The sequence below is a fragment of the Lissotriton vulgaris genome, chromosome 10, assembly GCF_964263255.1.
Source record: "Lissotriton vulgaris chromosome 10, aLisVul1.2, whole genome shotgun sequence".
Lineage (NCBI taxonomy): Eukaryota > Metazoa > Chordata > Amphibia > Caudata > Salamandridae > Lissotriton > Lissotriton vulgaris.
Genome location: NC_141698.1, coordinates 523,146,527 through 523,168,618, shown reverse-complemented (window position 1 = coordinate 523,168,618; position 22,092 = coordinate 523,146,527). Strand labels below are relative to the sequence as shown.

At 44.9% G+C, this 22,092-nt stretch overlaps 1 protein-coding gene across 2 annotated transcripts in view; it reads left to right on the top strand.

Moving 5' to 3' along the window:
* USP7 (ubiquitin specific peptidase 7) overlaps positions 1–22,092 on the top strand; it is a 1,528,604-nt gene that overhangs the window by 186,802 nt on the left and 1,319,710 nt on the right. For both annotated transcript variants that reach the window (XM_086941365.1, XM_086941366.1), the window contains exon 3: positions 21,567–21,765. In XM_086941365.1, coding sequence (XP_086797491.1) covers positions 21,567–21,765 — 199 coding nt within the window. The remainder of the gene's footprint in view (positions 1–21,566; positions 21,766–22,092) is intronic.

Below are 22,092 nucleotides of genomic sequence, written 5' to 3'. Positions count from 1 at the left end.
CAAAAATAGAGGACCTTTTTCCACACTACCACCTTGGGAGCCCTAGGGTCTTTCCATGCCTGAGCCACGTCCCTCTTTGCAACTGAAAGACCCAGCAAGAGTAAGTGTCTCTTATAGATATTACCACCAATGCCTTTAAGGACGTGAAGAAGCCCCAGTTTGGGGGTGCGAGGGAGGTCCAAGCCCAACACCTCAGTCCAAAACCTTGTTAAGCTGCCACAACCCCACACTGTGTGTAGGAAACTGCCTACTTCTTGCCCACACCTCAAGCATACTGGGGGCTCCATCAACCCAGCCCGCCACAGTCTCTCCCTGGTGTAATAGGCCCTGTGCAGGTACTTAAACTGGATGAATCTCAGACGCACTGCTATGGCCGCACCTCTAGGGGACTCAAGGGCTTCTCTCCAATCTTCCTCCTCAAGCTCCCCCACATCCTTGACCCAGGAGTCGCGCAGAGTCTGGAGAGAGGATGAGCAATGAGTGACTAGTGTTAGATAGATTCGGGATATTTTCTTCTCCTCCAGGTTTACCATGAACACCTTCGCCTCCATCGGAATGAATTCTGGTAAGGAGCCCAGTCCCTCCAATGCGGGCGCAAGGGCATGATGGAATTGTAGGCATTTAAAGAACTGCGTTGGGGGCATGCAAAAACCTTCACTGAGCTCCTGAAAGGACTTAAGGAACGTGCCCTTCAGAACGTGTCCTAGTGTGGAGATTCCTATAGAATCCCAGCCTCGGAAGCCCCGCAGCTATGTCCGCGCCGGCAGCCGCCCATTATGCTAGAGTGGGGTCTCCCCCGTAAGCCTACCCCACCATCCCATGCGCTGCAGCGACTGTCGCCAGATCTGAAAGACCACTTGCGTAGCCTTGGGCAGCGCCTTCCTCAATCGTATAAAATAGTGTGTAGCGTCTCAGGGTCCATTCGATATCGCTCAAGGGCATAGTCTGGGTCTCCTCTGTCCCCATACCACCATTCATTCAGGACCAAAAGGTGGGACGCCTGATAATAGGAAAATGTCCGATGTCGCCAGGCCCCCACAGTACGTGGATAAAAAGCAGGTGCGCAAGGCCACATGCACCGCCCCTCCTGCCCACATGAACTGCCCCAGGGCCGAATGTACTTGCCTGAACCACTGCGGCGAGATCGGAAATGGGTGATTCTGTAGCTGGTACAGAAGGCGCAGAAGGGCAACCTTCTTGAAGATAGCCAACCTACCGTATAGATTGAGGGGCATACGAGACCAGGACTTAATCTCCGTCTGCACTCGGTCCCAGACAGGTATTATGTTGCGCTCCCAAGCAATAGTGGGAGAGGCTGTCAAAAACACGTAAACACCAGATTGTACCTAGTGGTCATTTTTTAACACTTATTAATGTCATAGTATGGGAACAAGATATGTTACTGTTGACACTAGATGTCAACAGTTTATATACTTGTATACCGCACAAGCTAGGCCTTGAAGCGTGTAGGTACTATTTGAAAGATAGATCAGAATGTTTTCTCTTACATACAGAGATGTTACTCACCATGATGTCCATGCGTCTTAAATTTTTTTTTTTTACCATTCCATATGCTGCCAGGCCCGGGGGACCGCAATGGGGACCTGCTTCGCCCCCAGTTACGCGGGGTTGTACCTGGGCTGGTGGGAGGAGCAGGTGGCCAATAACATCAGTGCCTTAACCGACCATGCTGTCCTCTGGGCCAGGTATATCGATGATATTTTTTGTATTTGGAAGGGAGATGAGATGGAGGCTGCAAAATTTGTTGATTACCTAAACGATAACACTCTTAATTTAAAACTGACCTGTACAATGGAAAAGCACTCTGTTGAGTTCCTTGATGTAATAGTCAACATTGAAGAGAATCAACTGGAAAGTAAATTGTTTCGTAAAACCACAGCAGGCAACACCATTTTACATGCTGAAAGTTGCCATCCCCGCAACCTCCTCAACAGCATCCCTTATGGGGGAACTATTAAGAGCTAGATGTAATTGTAGTTCTGACATAGCTTTCATAAAAGAAATGGACATCATGAAGAACAGGTTCGAAGAGAGGTTATCCGCAGAGAGTTATTACTAAGGCTTGTGCAAAAGTGAAATAAATAAAGAGCTGAACTCCTGGGAGAGAGTGGGGACTGAGGAAAATGACCCCATAAGATTCATTACCACCTTTAGTAACCAGGCCAAGGATGTGAGAAAATGTCAGTTTGCCATGTGCTAGGTACAGATGAGACCTTAGAGAAACCTATTGAAAGTTATCCTAGTGTGACATTTAGACTTTGTCCAGCATTGATGGACATATTATGTAAAAGTACTTTAATGAATGCTATAGAATCCAAATCTAATATTCAGGGATTCTACAGATGTACCTCTTGCAAGGCCTGCAAGAACAGTCCGAACTGCAAACAAATTACTCTGTCAAAAACGTTAAAACCATATGTGATTTCAAAACATCTGAACTGTAAATCTGATTTTTGTGTCTACGCACTAATATGCCCTTGTCAGCTTGTATATATAGGCAGTACTTTAAAAAAAATCCTTATTAGACTTTACACCACCCATATTGAAAAGAAATAACACAATACCCTCTATGGTTTTTTTATCTCATATACCAGCTTTACAGAGTAGGGCCTGTGCAACTTACCAACAGGTGCCAAGCCTCTCAGTTCGTACCAAACTGGGATTCCGAGGCCACAGCCCCCTGGAAGCCGCTACCTTCTCTGTGTATCCCTCTTGAGGGAGGGAAAACTGCCGGCGAGATAGGCCAAGACCTTAATCATTGGATTGTGTTAACAGGCCATATTCCCGACCCTTAACCAAAATGTTGTAAAAAAGTAACCAAAATCTGTGCTTTTTCCTTTTCTGATCCATAGTCTAATTTAGCAAAATATCTCATAGCTTTCACCCAATTCAGAAGTTTTGGGGATATAGGAGACACCCATAATTTACAGATTTCTCCGCGGGCAAGCAAAACTCCATAAAACACCAACTTAACATTGTCATTAATATTCTTATTCTGCGAATCATATCTTCCAGTAATAATTAGTTCAGGGCTTACCTCAATATTCAGATCAGCTGCCCGTGACCAGCTTTTACTTACTGACAAAAAAAGACAGGTTCCCTTTTCGTGTAGTCTAAAGAGAGAGACATTAGTCTCAGGGGATTGTTTTTTAGAAGGGGTTATATGGTGAGCCAAAACACGTATCAAAGATGTTCAGAGATCAACAAATTTACATTCAATTAAAGCTTCATTTAGTACACAACATTTTGCCTCTCTTGGATTATAACTAATTAATAATGGTGTAAACACTGTTATTTATAAAAACAATTCTTTATTATTCTCTATTCAGATTACATAATTCAGAAGAAACTCGACAATTAAAAGGTTGTTTAAAAAAATTTGTTTACAAAAAAACAATTACTGTTGCATTATTATACTCCACAGACATGAAACAATTTTCACAGTTAAAAATTAAGCATCCTTTTCAAGAAACACTTTTGTCAAATAAAACAAAAACCGTATCAATTTTATTACACAACACAAATAGTCGACGCGGCGTTTCGGTGATTCTATGTCTTCACCTTCTTCAGGACAGTGTGCTAGTTAAAAATTCTCTAGTTAAGCTGTTATTTGGTCAGTCGCTTTTTGAAGACATTGGCGAGTTTTGACCTTGTCGGATATCTCGACTTCTTGCTTTAGAGGAATTTCCTCGTGTAAAGCATGGTATTGGACCGCCTTTTCCCAGGAGCGGGGGTTGATTCTTGCTTTGTTTGAATTCTTCCTCCTCGTGCTTTCCTGGCGTACACCTCAGCCGACTTGCAGGTAGCCTGCAGCTACCTGCAAGTCGGCTGAGGTGTACGCCCGGAAAGCAAGAATCAACCCCCGCTCCTGGGAAAAGCTCTATTACCAAAACAAATACGAGCTCCCAAAAAAGAAAACCTAAGTTCTCCAAAGGGTTAGAACTTCCATCCCTATAAATACCGGGCGAGGACAAGGAAACCGACCTCTGCATAAGAGCTTTCATTGAAGAAATTCAGCTCTGTAAGAATAAACACCCAAACCATATATCGGGTGAGGAAAATTGATACCCTCCAGGAACACAGACTTCTCTGTGAAAACTTGCAGATACGCCCTCGACAAAACTTATTGAGGAGGCGGTCCAATACCATGCTTTACACGAGGAAATTCCTCTAAAGCAAGAAGTTGATATCCGACAAGGTCAAAACTCGCCAATGTCTTCAAAAAGCGACTGACCAAATAACAGCTTAACTAGAGAATTTTTAACTAACACACTGTCCTGAAGAAGGTGAAGACATAGAATCACCGAAACGCCGCGTTGACTATTTGTGTTGTGTAATAAAATTGATAAAGTTTTTGTTTTATTTGACAAAAGTGTTTCTTGAAAAGGATGCTTAATTTTTAACTGTGAAAATTGTTTCATGTCTGTGGAGTATAATAATGCAACAGTAATTGTTTTTTTGTAAACACATTTTTTTAAACAACCTTTTAATTGTCGAGTTTCTTCTGAATTATGTAATATGAATAGAGAATAATAAAGAATTGTTTTTATAAATAACAGTGTTTACACCATTATTAATTAGTTATAATCCAAGGGAGGCAAAATGTTGTGTACTAAATGAAGCTTTAATTGAATGTAAATTTGTTGATCTCTGAACATCTTTGATACGTGTTTTGGCTCACCATATAACCCCTTCTAAAAAACAATCCCCTGAGACTAATGTCTCTCTTTAGACTACACGAAAAGGGAACCTGTCTTTTTTTGTCTGTTCTAAGAAAACCCCTCCCTTTTCGATTAAGGGTTTCTCCTTCTAAGATTTGAAGAAGCTTTTACTTACTGCCTTCCAGAACTCCCCAATGCTTGGACAGTCCACAAACGTATGCAAATCATCTACGTTGATACTTCTGCATTTAGGATATTCCACCAAGCCGCCAGCCTTGAATTTCGAGTGTCTACGGGGAGACCAATATGCTCTGTGGATAGTGAACAAAAGATTTCGCCTTAAATTTGCAGACTTGACTATTTTATATAGGCAGTACTATAAATCAAGTGAAACTACGCATCCTTGAGCACATGCGAGCAATTACTAACGAGGATAGACAATATCAGATTGCTCACCATTTTAAGGAACATCACAAGAAAGATGCCAATTTGTTACACTATTGTGCTCTTGATAGAATCCCTATCTCAGAAAGAGGTGGCAATAGGGTACAGGAGTTGCGTAGGTTAATCGCGTCTGATAATAGAGTTCGAAACTATGCAGCCTATGGGGATCAATAAGGATGAGGAGCTTTCAGTACATCTCGGCTGAGATGGAAATGTAAATTGACGTCTGTAACAAATATGTAATTTTAATGAGTATCTCGCTATATTGCCGTTTGCATTAGGATGTTTAACATGTTTTTATTGTAGGAATAAGACCGTTTTATTTACGAGCACATTAGATTTATTTTATAGGAGACGGAGCACATGCCATGTTTTGAAGAAGTCCAGTTAGAACCACCATAAAAAGGATTATGTCGAAATTTGAATATTTACCCACTTACGCAGAATTGTAGTAGCATATATTGATTCTTACAACTCGTAATAGACACATGGGTGTCTAACATTTGCTGGAATCAGCAACATTTATTTGTAGTCACTTGATATGAAAAATGTATTATATCAATCCTATTATTTTTTAAATGTCGTGAGGAATTGTATAATTAGACGAGTTTGAGCAAATGAATTGCACTTTCAGTTCTGAATAACACTTATTTTTCAGTTATTTGAATCCATTACAAAATGGTGGCTTTGGTTAGTTTCATTTACAAGGCAGCAATGTAGTCCTTAGTATTTATTTTTTGTGCACTATATCATGTGATACTGACCAACACCTGGTTGACTTGTGACCAAGGAACTTCGTGTTCCGAAACACGTCGGGGATGTTTTGCCATGACTTTGTGTATTGAATAAAACACGCTGAAAGGAAAATGGGGCTCAACGCAATTTTTTCAATGCGAGGATTGAAGTTCTGGATATATATCTATATATATCTCCTACTGGCGGTCGCCAGTAGGTAGTTATAGTTAGGACCTAGCTACCATAGGAAATCCGTAACATTCTATTGGGAATAACTTTGGCACCAGTTGAGGAATTTGCGTGTAATTTTTCTAAATTTTGCCCGCTCCTTTCCTGAAAGTTTTGGGGGGGATTCGTGAAGTGGGGCCTGAGAAAAAAGGGGGGTCCTAAAACGTGTTTTCCCCATGCAATTTTCCATAGGACGTTCTAACACGGCTACAGCCCGAACCGTTGAACGGAATTACGCCAAACTTTGCAAAATTGTAGGGACTGGTACGCAGATGTGCCTTTGCTATATTTGGTGAAATTTGCTCCGGTGGTTTTTTGAAAATTAACTTAAAATCACATATATATCTATAGGCGCGCTCCGAGCGCTCACCAGTATGCGTACCGGGGAGCGCACCTGGCGCGCTACGGGAGTGCGTGAGTGGAAAGCTGATTGGCTGTCGGATGTCTGTCAACGTTCTAAACAGGCCGGAGAGTCCGCCATCTTGTGTCTCGGTAGAATCGAGACACAAGAGGTGAAAATAAAAAGGGGGGATTGTTTAAAAGGGTGCAGGGTACACACCCTCTGACCCCCTAGGTTTTCTGAGGGGGGGGCCTAGAAGGAACCTGAAGGGTAAAAACATATTTTTTTTTTTTTTTTTGCAATGTTCGCGGGGTAAGCGCTGGGTGCCTTCCCATGTATGCTCACCGGTACGCGCACCCGGAGCGCACCACTTCACTCACTCCTTTACAATATATAAAGAATATAGCTCTTTTTGGAGAATTGGAGGTAGTTATAAAAAAGTTTTTTTCTTCTTTTTTAGTTTTTTCTTTTTCCTAAGGTTTATATTTTTTTTGGTATTTTTGTCCGAACAAAAACAAAATAGGGAATGCCAAACCGCTCAACAGGAGCAAAAAAAGGGGAAAAATTAGGGCTGGGGAGGGCAGCGTTCTTCCCTTTTGCGAACAATCAGGAGGATACTCTGCTCTCCAACACAAAGCAGTTCATTACACTGCTTACAACGAATGTTTTTTTAAAAAACTCTTTTTTCATGACCGCGACAGTTATTACATTTTACACTTATACTTATCAGTCTTCAGCAGTCTTTTCACATTTTCTTCCTTTAACTTCCGGCTATTGTACAAGTAACTTTCCCTCCTTTGATATTATTGCAGGTTGTCTCAGTGTTATTATATCAAGAAATACAGTACATTTGTATTACATTATCGCCTCTTAACAAAACTGTCCCACCCAACCTCCCCCACCCTCCTCGTCTCCTAGCTTTTCCATCAGTTAGGCACTGTAACTCTTGGCATGACAGCCGTATTCTATCCAGCACTGCAGTTCTAAGTGGCTGTCCGGCGATTCTATCCTTGTTCAGTGATCCGCCCTCCCCCCATCTTGTATTTCTGGTCACGGGGTAGTCTCCTGTGATATCTCTAGGTCCTCTTCCTCTACCTCAACCAGCATCCGCTCCCAGTCCTGTGCGATCGGATGCTTCCGGAGACCTTTCTCCTCCTCCCTGCGCAGGACCACAATTTCTGCCCTGCCCCACTTTAGCAGATCGGACCGCCATATCTCTACACTCTGGTCTGGCTGATTTCCACTTCATAGTTATGACCCTAGCTGCTAACAGGAGTGCTAAGTCCAAGAACTTCAGGTGCGCTTTGTGGTTCTTGGTCCTTTTCCTGTGACCTATCAGGCAAGGCAGTGCCCCTTCCGGGATCTGCAGGGTTGTGATAGTGTGTAGGGTATGTCGGACTGTCCCCCAATTACTGCGTATTCTCTGGCACGCCCACAGCATATGGAGAAGGTCGGCCTCCTCTCCATGACACCGGGGACATCTATGGGAGGAGCAGGGAACATCCTATGTAGTCTTTGCGGGGTAAGATATGCTCTATGTAGTATCACAGCCTGAATGAATTTAAATTTTACGTTCCTGGATACCCTTTTGTGATTTTCTAGGACAATCTTCCAGGCTCCGTCTGTCATAGCCTCTCCCGTGTCCAATGTCCAGGTGTCCCTGAGCGTATTGAGAGACAGGGCAGCATATTCCCTAATGCCCACATAGAGCCATTTCACTAAGTGTCCCCCTGTCCCCATATAATAGAGGAGATTCACTAGTTCATGCTGTGCTGGTTTGCTACGTTGCGGGGCCCATGTACGGCGTACGTAATGCGTCACTGTGGCATGTGGGAAGTACAGTCTCGTTGGGGCTCCCGTTGTCTGTGTGAAGGAGGCGTGGTCTAGTATAGTTGCAAAAACCACAGTTGATGGACAGAATGCAGAACAATGTCATACATTCACCCCAGTACAGAGATCTGGGCCTAAATCCATCGTTTTTTTTGCACTCCTCACCACCCCAGTTCAGACATGGTCATATGCAAATCAGTCTGACCCTGTGCCTCATGGGAACAGTACAGCCCACACCTGCCATGCCTTCCCTGGACCGGAAACAAGCTTCCGAGGACCGGTTTCTGGCATTCCCGTCGTCTTCAGCCCGGCTTGCTTGAATCCAGTGGTGTGGAGTGCATGGGACTCACGTCTGAGCATACCCATCCCACTCGGGGTGACAAATGCAAAAACCACAGTTGATATACAGAATGCAGGACAATGTCATACGTTCACCCCAGTACAGAGATCTGGGCCCAAATCATCCCCTACATCCTCATTAGTACGTGTGGGTAAATAGGTATATTCCTGTCCATAGGACTCCACAGGATCAAAAAGAACAGGTGAGGTGGAAGAGTCCCATTTCTTTTTGAGTGGGATCTTGTATGACTCCATAGGATTTTCTGGAATGATCTTTCTTTTATAAATAGTGAGTCTGCCAGAATCGGAGTCGATAAACAATTTCGACTGGTTATCATAGGAGGGCGCTTGGAACACAATGTCCTCTTCTATGGGCTGAGTCCTTTTTACTATTGACACCTTATTGGTCGATTCGATGCTTTGTTGTGGCTCGAACGCCTTAAGTCCTGCGGTCGGGGGCAGTCCGAATTGTGCGGTGGCGCAAGCATCGGAGACGGACTGACCTTCTTCGAGGGTGGCGCCGTCTTCGATCCGACCGACTTAGTATAATCACCAGTTTTTTCTGGCCTAGCGTCGACTCGAGCTCTTGGTGCGCAGCAGACACGCTCTTTTGCTTCGACTTGACGTGCTCTTTCGAGCCGATCTTGGTCTTCGACTCGAAGGCCTTGACTACCAGTGGGGTGGAGGCTGGAAGCTTCGGATCTAGAGTCTTCTGAGACTTGAGTCCCTTGTTAGTGTCGCCATCTTTTGAAGTCGATGGCGTCAGTCCGACATGCTTGACCTTAGTCACAGGCTTTGGGGCCCCGATTTTCGGGCCGACACCCTTTTGTGACCCCGAAGGGTCGATGACACTTCATTTTGATTGGATCCGATGAATCCGATGTCGTCGATCCGAGGACTGTCTTTAGCAGTTTCGGTTTAGATTTTGATTCGGTCAGTTTCGGTTTCACCATCGACTGGTTGATCGACCGATAGCTCCCTAGAAATATTCTTAGCCGGGCCTTGACTCGGGGCTATAGAATGTTGTTGAAGATCTTGGCTAAGGCCTTCCGGTGATGCCTCGACCTGAGCTGTCGAAAGTACAGTGTCCTCATCGGCCCCCGCAACTGCGGTTGGGCCTTGGTCATCGCTCGAGTCGTCATAGACGGCTCAGAATGCCTGTGCGTCGTCCCCTACCTCGACGACTTCTTAATCATTGACGTATTCTTCTTCGTCTTCGTCTTCATCATAGTTAGAGTTCTGCTCCGAAGCAGGATCCGACTGTTGTTCAGGATCCTCCTCATCGACGCCCTTGTCGTCTTCAGCCTCGAAGATGTTCTCCGGGTCAGGCGCTGTTCTCTGCGCCGACTGTATCGCGCCGCGTCTAAGCCGAAGCGTCTTCTTTGACCTGAACCGACAACAGGCCATGCAGCTGGCCTCGTCGTGGTATGGAGATAGGCATTTATTGCACACCGGGTGCACATCTATGTGAGGGCATTTAGAGTTGCAAACGGGGCATCGTTTGAACGGGCTCCGTTCCATCGTTGATCGTTGATGGGGCCTCTGGTGTCGAAAAAAGGCACACTGCCTTCGACGTTCAGCTCGAAGAACTGGAACAAGTACGTGGCACCGAACAAAAGACAATACCGACGCCCTGAAGGCCTTTTGGTCTCGTGAAAAAGTTTTTTTATAGATTCCGAACTTGAGTTAAGAAAATACATCCGAACCCAATGGCGGAAAAAAACAATCTCAGGATGGAGAGGATGCCCATGGGCACTGTAGTCCAGGGGAGGAGCGACCTATCTCTTGATACTTCGAAGACTCTTCCAGGACAACAATGTTCAATCATCCGGACCCAACACTAGGCGGCGATCTATGCACAGATATGAATGGTGCAGTGAGCTAAAAAACGGTGTTGGATCTAGCCCTGATCTCTTGACTCGGTGAGAGTATTCTGCTTAATTCAGAAACTGTCCATCACCACCCCTTGTTGTTAAATACAGATATGAATGTCAGCAGCCCTACATGCCAAGAACAGATGCATACTGGTAAGTAGCATATTCCTTCCATTCCGGTTGTCGAAGTGGGCCGTTAGGCCTATCGACGCAGTGCGGCCTACACCACATGGAAAGAATTCCGTTCATAAAATGCCCGAAATGCCAGGCAAAATTCCCACATAGCGATCACCACGAGGTCTGCAACCCCGGTGTTAGACCTGGCACCTCGGCGTGAGTTTCCCTTCCACTTTTTGCTGATGTGCCTCCAGTGTTTTGCTGGTTTTCCGATACTCAGGGCACTGCGCCACGGCCGACCCGTGCCGCAGTGCAAGTGCTCCCTACTGTAAATTGTACATGTGATTGGTATCCATGATTGGTTCATTGGATTCACTGTTAGTCCCTAGTAAAGTGCACTAGGAGTGCCAGGGCTTGTGAATGCCAATACTGCTAGTGGGCCTGCAGCGCTGGTTGCGCCACCCACAGAAGCAGCCGTAAGATGTGTCTGGGGACTGCCACTGCAGAACCCGCGTGCAGTCTCGTACTGTCATGCCGGCTGGGCGAGTGCACCCACTCGCCAGCCCCTGAACTTTCCCTTGACTGCATATTAGTCACCCCTATGGTAGGCCTGCGGGCAGGGTGCATTGTAGGTGTAAGGTAGGACAAGCCCTGATGTGTGTGGCATGTCCTAGTAGTGACTTACAACTAAATTCGTATTTCACTATTGAAGGCTACCTGCTCCCGTTAGGCCAGAATGGGCTGCTGGAATTATTACACCCTATAATCCCAGCAGACTCAGGGAGCATGGTAGAGAGTCGTGTCTAGTATGCTTGAACTCAGGATGATAAAATATTTCTTTTAGTAAAGTTTATTTTAGTATCCTGTGTTTGCAAATGCTACTTTTAGAAAGTTAGCATTTGCTTGCCTAACCATTTCAGCCCGCCTCTGCTGGTATGTGTATCTGACTGTCTGGGACGTGTGAGTGACAGGGCTGGGGGATGACAGGTGGTGAATGCGCAGATTACACCTTAGTGGGAGGTAGGAGTGGCTCTTGACTCGGAATCTTGCTGTGCTCTGCCACCACAATGCTGGCTCCACCCTCCTGGGGAGCGACTGATGACTCAGCCGACACCTGGCCCAGGAAGGGCGAAGCCCCATCAACAAGGTACTCTGGCTGCCCCTGTCCGCCCAATGCTGGCTCCACCTCCTGTGGGGCGTCTGATGCGCCTGCCCCTCACACTGAAAGCAGAAGCCGGAGTACACCTACCAGAGTACTCAAGGACTGAAAGTGGCTATGCAAAGGCCCCCCTGGCCTGCGAGAACAAAAGAAATGCCATATAAAAGAAGGAGCCCTGCTCCTTGAAAGTTAGATCCTGTTTGGGCTACTGAAGGAACTCTGCCCGACGAGAAGGACCGTGAAGGACAAGGAAGGGTGCTGACTCTTGCCTGTGTCTGGTGCCTTGCTGCAGAAGGAGAGGAAAAGGAAAGACTACAAGAAGACTTTTGCTTTGTGAAACTTTGTGCCAAACTCCGCTGAAAGATCTCCAAGGGCTTGCTGTTGAACTTGCCCCCTGACCAGCGCCCCAGGACCAGTGGGCGCTACATCCTGAAGAAAGCGACTGTGTGTGCTGCTTATCGCTGCAGTACGGACAGAGGGGTCTGGGAGCGCTGGGCAAGCCTGCCACGCTCCCCGTAACCAAGGCATCAACATCCCCCTGAGCACCGTGACCGGGGCTCTAAGCAACAGCGAGAGCAACGTGAGGTCCAGCCGCCGCTGGCCCGAGCACCGTGACCGCAACTGCACCGGGAGCCCGAGAGCAAAGTGAAGGAGGACCCGTCCGGTCCAAGCTCCCGAATTGACTGCGCTTCGAGCCGTCAATCCACCTGCGAAGACGGACAGCCGCCCTATGATAACCCCCCTCTGGTCGGTAGCCTGCCCGACAGCTCAGCTGTGAGCGCACAGCTGCAACCGGTACTTTGGCTGGGTACGTCCTGCACTTGGGGACCGTACTGCCACTTGCCGCCACCACACAGCCGCCGCCTCCAGGGTCGGAGAGAACGACGAGGAAAGGACCCTGCCGCTACAGAGCACCGCCGCCCCGGATGACCGTGACCTGCCCGGCTGAGAGCCGCAGCGAACAGCGACCCCGGAAAAGCAACACGACGTGGGACAGCTCCCCTGGAAGCCGCCCGCTCCACAAGAATTTGAAAGGTACTGCGTGGTATCCTCACGGTGCGTGCGTCCTGCAACTCGAGCTCGCACCGCGCTATCTGCTCCCAACGCGAGCCGCCTCTGAAGCTGAGGCTCGCACAGCTCCTGGCCCTCGAGGCCCACGCAGAGAGCGCATTGAGGCGCTACGAGACACTGAACCTTGTTGAACCTGGGCAGAAGGCCCGAAAGATTGCTTATTGCTAAAAGAGAACTGTGGCAACCTGAACTTAAGTAAACTGGAACCGCTATTGAAAGTTTAACAACTGTATTTACAAGCCTGCTTGAAATTTATATAAAGATATATATTTTTACAAATACAGTTTGGTGTCATTGTGTGGTGGGTTGGTTGTGATGGTGTAATATTGTAAATGTTTAACCCTATGTGCCCCAAAGATTAGCCTAAGACTGCTTAAGCCACACTACCTAGAGGGTAAGCAGAGGTTGTCTGGAAGGTAACCCTCAGCCCTGACGAGGAAGAGAGTCCCTGCTTGTCGCTAGTGCTACACTGCGCCAACTAGAGCCTCCCCCTTCCTACACCCGGTCTATTGCCGGACCATGACTAGTCGACCTGCACAGCTTGTGCGTCCTTCCGATCGAAGAAAACAATCTGGGATCGGAGGGACCGTCGACACGAAATGAGATCAGCCCCAGCACCGGAGGATATCTTCGAGGATCCTCGTTCCCGAAGAAGACTCTCCTGATCGTATCAGAGGCAGACTACTCTGACAACTCCATTCCATCGGGTCAGCGCGTGAGTACTACTGCCCCTGCACCACACACTCTGCCCAAACCGTAGGCTAAGGTCAGCACTCCGCCCAAGGGGCCCAGTCGAGACCGAACATCCACTTCGACAGTATCGCCATCAAGCTCGGCTCCGAAGAAACCAACAAAGCCTTATAGTGCCTCGACACCGAGAAATTCTCCCGTAGGCACCGAAACACAGACACCTCGGCGCCGATGCCAAAAATCGTATTGGTACTGAAACCGAAAGAAGCACCGGCTCCGAAGCCATCCACTTCTACATCGGCGCCGAAAACAAAGCCTGATTCCGAGGTAACCAAATCCTCGAACATGCCTATGAAGCCGAAAACAACTCCTTCAGCACCAAAAACGATGCCACGGGACGTTAAAACAACTCCCAATGCCAAAGAAAGACCACAACCTCCGCCGGAGCCGAAAAAATCTAAGCCCAGGAAGGTTGTAGAACAGGAGGAACTTTTAACACCAGGTCCTTAACAAAAGATCTATATAGACCCAAGGACAGAACATGTGGGTACTACACCTCAAGAGACCAGCAGATACACCACCCACGCCTGTGGTGCCTGCAAAGAAGGACTTCAACATCTCCTATGCACCCTTCCTCTCTTACACCTCTTCTTCCTCCTTCTCCTGTACCTCCTCACACATCACCTCAGATATCTCCAACACATTCTCCATCATCGTCACATTCCTCACAGCAAAATGATGATGAATACAACTTAGAGGGAGGGGATAATGAGGAAGAGCCTAGCTCATATATCACAGATGAGGAATGGTGGGATTTTTCAAACCCCAAAGAGGTACCTATGTATGACCCACAGGGTATGCATGACATTCGGGAACCGCACTTATACCCATCAAAGCCTTCCCCTCCAGAAGACCCAATTAGTTTGTCATCTGCTAAACAGAGCTGTTATCTACCACGGAGTATCTATGCATTCTGATGCTATTGAGGAGGTTTTTCTCTTAGATACCTTTGAGCACTCTCAGAGGACTGCTTAAATTCTTCCATTCATTAAGGGAGTAGTTAAGCATGCTCCAGAAGTATTTAAGGATCCTGTACGCACAAGAATATTAAACCCGATAATTGAAAAGAAATATAGACCAGCACCCAAAGACTCAGTCTATATTAAAGGACACCTACCACTAAATTCATTAGTTGTGTCCAATGCTAGGAAGAGGGCAAATTCTCAGACCTCTGGAGAAGCGCCCCCACCTGATAAAGAATCAAAGGTCATTGATGCATCAGGGAAAAGGGTAGCTGCACAAGCTGCAAACATGTGGTGTATAGCAAATACACAAGCCCTACTTTTTCGCTATGATAGGGCTCACTATGATCAATTAAAAAAACTACTTCAACATCTACCAGATCAGTACAAGGATCAAGCAACTGACCTTATACAAGAAGGCAAGTTAATATCTAATGCCTATATAAAATGTGCACTAGGTGCCGCTGACACAGCATCTAGAGCTGTAAATACTAGTGTCATACTTAGGAGACATGCGTGGCTACGCATTTCAGGGTTTAAACAAGAAGTGCAAACTACCATTTTAAACCAGGCTTTTAATCAAAAGCAAGTATTTGATCCTGAAGTAAATACCATACTAGAAAAAATAAAGAAAGACCCCGACATTGCCAAGTCTATGGGAGCTTTACAGTATACAACAAACAGAGGCTCCTTTCGTCGCTCCTCCTACAGAAGCTCCAAACAGACTGGAGCAGACACTACAACATCTTTTAAATCGCAAACATCCTCCACCAAGGGATACTTTAGAGGAGGATATAGAGGAAACAATAACAAAGGAAGAGGTCGCGGTAACTAAAACAACCGATCCTCTTCCACCACCAGACAATGACCTCCCTCTGCTCCCCCCGCAGCATACCACTCCTGTAGGGGACAGATTAACACAGTTCCTACCTGTCGAACTCCATTACTACAGGAAAGTGGGTAAGACAGATTATCCAACATGGCTACTGCCTAGAACGTACAGCAACCCCTCCAAACAAACCTCCAAGACAGCGTCCAATGTCTACAGACCATCTAACTCTGCTTCGACAAGAAGTGCTAGCAATTCTACAGAGGATGCTATTCAGATAGTTCCTTTAGAACAACAGGGAATGGGGGTTTACTCACTGTATTTTCTACTTCCCAAGAAGGACGGAACACGGAGGCTAATTCTGGATCTCAGGCCCATTAACCATAACATACAATCAGATCACTTCCATATGATCACTCTACAACAAGTGCTTCCACTGCTACAACAGGGTGACTTCCTTACAACACTAGATCTAAAGGACGCCTACTTCCATATCCCCATACATCCTGCTCACAGGAAGTATCTAAGGTTTGTACTAGAAGGACAACATTATCAGTTCAAAGTCCTTCTCGGGGTAACAACGGCACCAAGTGTGTTAACAAAGTGCCTAGCAGTAGTAGCAGCACATCTGAGAAAACAGATACATGTCTTCCCTTATCTAGATGACTGGCTCATAAAGGCAAAATCGTTCAATCAAGTGTGTTCAGCACACACAACAAACAATTCAAACATTGCACAACTTAAAGTTCATAATAAACTACACCAAGTCGCACCTAGAGCCTTCGCACATATATCAGTATCTATGAGCTACACTAAATAAGTCTACAGCTCTAGCTTATCCCAGTCCAGCCAGGGTACAGAGCATTCAGGCTTTAGTCGCCATGTTTCAACACCAGCAGTCTCTGCAAGCCAGGGTGTTCATGAGACTAATAGGCATGATGGCATCTTGCATCTTCATAGTACCATACACAATGCCAAAGGACCATTCAACAGAAACGGTTCCATATCAACGACCTAGCGCTGCTAGCAATATTCCTAGCACTCAAGACCTTTCAACTTCAAGTACAAAACAAAGCTGTTCTTATCTGGACGGACAATATGACAGCTATGTACTACATACCAAAACAGGGAGGGGGGAGACAGACTCTCTGCAACTGTCCCAACTTGCACAGAACATTTGGAGAAGATGGGCCCTTCCTCAAAACATACATCTGCTAGCGGAACATCTTCCAGGGGTCCACAATCAGATTGCAGATCTGTTAAGTCGGCAGGCACATCGGATTCACAAATTGGAACTGCATCCACAAGTTCAGCCATTCTTCAAAAGGTGGGGGCATCCACACATAGATCTGTTTGCCACCCACGAAAACACAAAATGCCCAGCCTTCGCCGTCAGGTTCCCACACCCACGGTCTGAAGGCAATGCGATATGGATGAACTGGTCAGGCAGATTTGCGTACGCTTTTCCGCCTCTCCCACTCATTCCATTAGTATTGCGCAAGTTCAGACAACAGTCTCTCACACTGATACTGGTAGCTCCCACATGGGCACGCCAACCATGGTTCACCACACTACTAGAACTTTCTCTAGCTCTGCATAAAAAGCTACGCCTCACACCATTCCTGCTCACACAGAACCATGGAGAAATCGGACACCCAGATCCGAACCAGCTGAATTTGGTGATCTGGCTCCTTAAGTCTTAGTTTGGTTATCTAAACCTACCACCAGACTCTATGAACATCATTAAAGAGGCTAGGAAACCCACTACTAGAGCGTGTTATGCCGCTAAATGGAAGAGATTTGCAATCTATTGCAAAAATAATCACATTGATCCCCTGGATGTATCATCCAGAATATCATTTGTTATCTGTTTTATCTACAAAGGTCTACTTTGGCATGTTCTTCCATACGCCTGCACCTTGCAGCAATTGCAGCATACCTACAAAACAGACATCTGTCTCTCTTTAGAGTACCAGCAATCAAAGCATTCATGGAGGGATTAAAGAGAATAATCCCACCAAGGTTACCACCTGCTCCTGTGTGGAACGTAAATGTTGTACTCACAAGGCTCATGGGACCCCCGTTCGAGCCTTTAAATAAATGTGAACTGCAATTTCTAACATGGAAAACTGCTTTCCTTGTTGCCATTACCTCTCTTAGGATGGTAAGTAAAATACAAGCTTTCACAATACAAGAACCATTTTTTCAAATAAATCCTAACAAAGTGGTTCTTCGATCCATCCAACATTTTTTCCAAAGATTGTCACAACTTTAAACCTAAATCAATCCGTAGAGTTACCTGTGTTTTTCCAAAATCCAAACTCTGTGGCAGAAAGAGCATTACACACATTAGATGTAAAGAGAGCTCTTTTATACTACATAGATAGAACTAAATTCTTCAGGAAGACAAAACTGTTTGTAGCTTTCTCTCCTCATAAAGGCAACCCCATCTCTAATGGTGGGATTGCAAGGTGGATTGTAAAGTGTATACAAATGTTATGCTAAAGCAAAACGTACATTAACAGTTCCTCCTAGGGCGCATTTCACTTGCAAACTAGGAGCCTCTATGGCTTTCTTAGGAAACCTACCAATAGTGGACATATGCAAGGCAGCTACATGGTCTACACCACACACTTTCACTAAACACTATTGTGTTGATGTACAAGCCAAGCAGCAAGCTGCAGTAGGCCAAGCTGTCCTTAAAACTCTATTTCAAGCAACGGATACAGGTGACCACCGCTAAGGGGAGACACTGCTGCACATTCAATGCTAAGGTGTACAATCTGCAGCTCATATGCCTCGAACTAATTATGCTACTTACCAGTATGCATCTGTATTTGGCATGTAGAGCTGCACAGTTGTACATGCCCTCCCGCCTCCCCGGGACTTGTATCTGTTCCAGTTTTCCTCATCTTACTTGGATGCACACGCATGGACATCACTTTCTTACTGTATCTCTACTAACATCATCATTTCCCATCATGGCGAAAAACAATCATAGGGATGGAGTCGATGACCATGCACACTGTTGTCCAAGGTAGGAGTCGCCTATCTCATGACTACGAAGACTTCTTCCAAGACAACAACAACCTGCAATTATCCGAGCCCAACACCAGGTGGCGGTCTAATGCTAAGGTGTACAACTCTGCAGCTCTACGTGCCAAGAACAGATGCATACTGGTAAGTAGCATATTCCTTTCCTACGATTGAGCCACTACAGTCTAGTGAGTTGTATCCCGTACGAAGGTTTTGGTCTTAAATGGCTAAACTGAATTAGTCTGCCCTTGGAGTTATTGTCCTAGTCTTGACCAGGTTATTTTAAAATTCCAAGAGTGAGGTTGCATACAATCTTTAACATGGGAACATATTGGCTAATTTGTGTATATTTTCCTAATAAAATGTTGATGCTTGCGCTGGCCCTTCTAAAATACCACGTGCAAGACCAGACATTTCCCATCACTATAATACGAAAGAGGCATTCTCATTTGCACAGGTTTTGCCCCATGAAATTAAGGGAACAATCTTACCCATAGCATATTTCTAATGCCTGTATTCTACCCAAAATGAAAACTGTGCTGGGAAATGCACATTTCTTTTAGTAGATAGTCCTGGTCTATACCAGGTTCATCCTGATGCAGAAGACTGTCCCTCTTGTTTTTTTTTTTTGCAAATCTATTTTTTATTGTTTTATAGTTTCGATACAGAAAATACCTGTTTGCAAGCAGTAGTGAACCTAAATACTTGTAGCAGGGTATGGCATTGATGTAATAGTTTGCTGTATTTGTTATATCAGAGCACGTGGCCCATTAGTTACTGATAGACTGGAGATATCAAGAGGAGCAGGTCCTTGAAAAACAGTCTGTGTCCATCAATTAGTATAAAAAGGAACCTGTAAAAGAAAGGTCGGACAACTGCTCTGGATATATGGTTCTAGTTGACCAATGAGTCACATCAGGTTTGTATTATTGCCCGCTGTAGCGGGCTATACCGGTTATTAAAGGGACTTTAATTGCCGGTATAGTCCAGCTACAGAAGGGCTATAAGGCTATTAGAACATTCTGCCACTAGATGGCAGAATGCTCGAACAAATAAAAAAAAGTCTTTAGGGAGCGCGAGGGGATTGAAATTACCTTAGGCTCCCTTGAGCCTTTGTTCACAGCCGTGAACAAAGAGGCATTGGAATGTTGGAGCTCATGACTTCTCACCAGCCATTATAAGCCCGGAGCTACTGCATTGTTTTCAATGGAGCTTCCAACATTCCAATGTTCTAATATCCATTATGGTTTGCTTGTATATGTGATAACATACAGCTAGGATAATGTCAACAATGTGTGCATGCTGCTAGGTGGTATCAGTGGAATAAAAGAAAAGGCAAAACATAGATTGCATCAACTTTCAAATGGAATATACAAAAATGTGTACAACTTTCGCTCAGTCCTTAACGCCCTATTGAAATATGTGGGTTGGTTTTGCAACGCCACTGGCTGCCAGTGTCTTTTCCCCAGCTAGGTCTTATGTGAACACTCTTGTAGAAACAGGTTGTGGTTGATTGCTTTATATTTCTTAGTATGACTGTCCCTCTTTGTTGTAAGTCGGCACTGTGTTCTTTAAGAAATGTATTGAGTTGTACTTTATCAAAAAAATCAATTAATGAAAATTCCCCCTAAGGTAGATTAATCTCATTTGCCAGAGGAAGTTAATTTTCTGATCACCATTTCAGACCAAACATGCTTTTGTTTGTGCTGTGCAGAGGTATGACCTCTTTCTACTAGAAGAGTAAAGGCATGCTAGGTTTTATAGACTACAAAGCAAGAGCACGGGTGTGTGACAAATTGCTTATGCTTGTGCAGTTTAAATGAGTACCTTTTAAATGGAGCTACTTGTAAATCAACTCAAACCTTGGACTGGAAATCTAGACTCGCTCTCCAGGAGTTTCATAGTAGTGAGAGTCCTTAATCTAATTTGTCCTCAGAATTGTTTCTTTACTCAATGCGAACACTGGGCCTTTCACCTCAAAGGTTTTTAGGGGCATATACTGGTTTCCAGAGTTAATATTAGCTACTCTGTAGTTAAGTTGACTCCACAGATACTTATTAGCTTGATATGTTTGATGGATTTTGAATTTGCTAGCTCAGATTCATAATTTTAAATGGTGGGTAGCTTGGTGAGGAGGTGGGCATAGAGAGATTGTGAACCATTTTTGTTGGTGGTAATCGAAAAGTAAGGGTTTTGATTTGGGCTCAAATGATTTAGCGGCTGCTGGAGAAATAGCTAAACTGAGTTTCTGAGTTTGGATATAGATAGAAATTTTCTCAGTTTAGCTCCTTAGTCTGTTGAAGCAAAGCTATTCAAGTTTCTGATGTGTTGGATGGGCTTTAAGTTACTCTTAATAAAGTTGGACTCTTAAAATTAAAGATGGTGTTAAGAGCCGGCTGGGTATTAAACTGTTGAAATGGGCTTGAGGACTCTGTTTTCCTGTCATTCACATAGTGCTTGAGTGCTCAGGCACCGAAGGTTTTACTTTGCCAATATGCGATGACCGTAATTAAACTATCTGTGAACCCTTGGGAGGGAAGGGATCAGAGTGCAACCTAAAAGTTTAGAAATACCCTTTGTTTTCTAAAATACTGTGCAAATTGACATAACTAAGGTCATAAACCTCAAGTGACAAAGACAAACCGCTCTAAAGTGTATTTGAATTCAAAGGTCTTGTGGGTAATCCCAAAAGCCCCCACTGTACAGACTCTATGGCCCTAGTGTCCACAGCAGACACTAGGGCCATAGAGACTGGGGGTATGATGTGGCCAGAGTATAATACACTTTGTAAATTATGCTGGGAGTCTAAGTGTTAAACTATTTCAAGATTACTTAAGCTGTGTAAAAAACTTTTCAGATCATTTTCATGGTCACAAAATGAGTCAGTTGAATCGGATATCAACTTTTGGTGACGAGTTGCGTACCTGAAGAATTTCTGGGCTAGTGTTCTCCTGTTTATCATTTTTTGCGACATGCCACTGTTGGAGAACTTGGGGTGCTGTGGTCTAGAAATATTCTGTTTTATTGCACGTTTTTAGTGCTTTTGTTCGGTCCGCAGTGTCAGTTAAACTTGGCGTAATTAAGCCATTATTTCCGTTCATTAACATTGTTGCATACTTCCATGTATAGTTAAACTGTCATTGGCTAAGTAATGTATTCTCTTTTGACAGATACAAGTTGGCGTTCAGAAGCAACCTTTCAATTTACAGTGGAGCGTTTCAGCAGATTAAGTGAATCGGTCCTGAGTCCGCCTTGCTTTGTACGTAACCTTCCGTGGAAGATAATGGTGATGCCTCGATTTTACCCAGATAGACCTCATCAGAAGAGTGCGGGTTTCTTTCTTCAGTGCAATGCAGAATCTGATTCCACGTAAGGACTTCTGTAAAAGGTTACAAAAAATTACACCAGAGAGAGTTTTTTAAAGTAGTGTTTTATTGCCATTGTCTTATAGAAATGGATGTAAGATGGGGCTGTAGTCTTGGCTTTTCAAGATGTATATATTTTGATGTGCTGCTTCAAATTTTTTTTTTGGTTGTTTAAATACATGTCTCCATTGGGGACCACCTCTTTGTCTGTTAAAATTGCACCTCATAAGCCATTAACAGTTACTTCATGAACACCTTTACATTTGAAATCCGATTGTCAGCTGCAGTGATATAGGCTTCCTTAGTCTCATTCTACATGGATTCAGCCGCA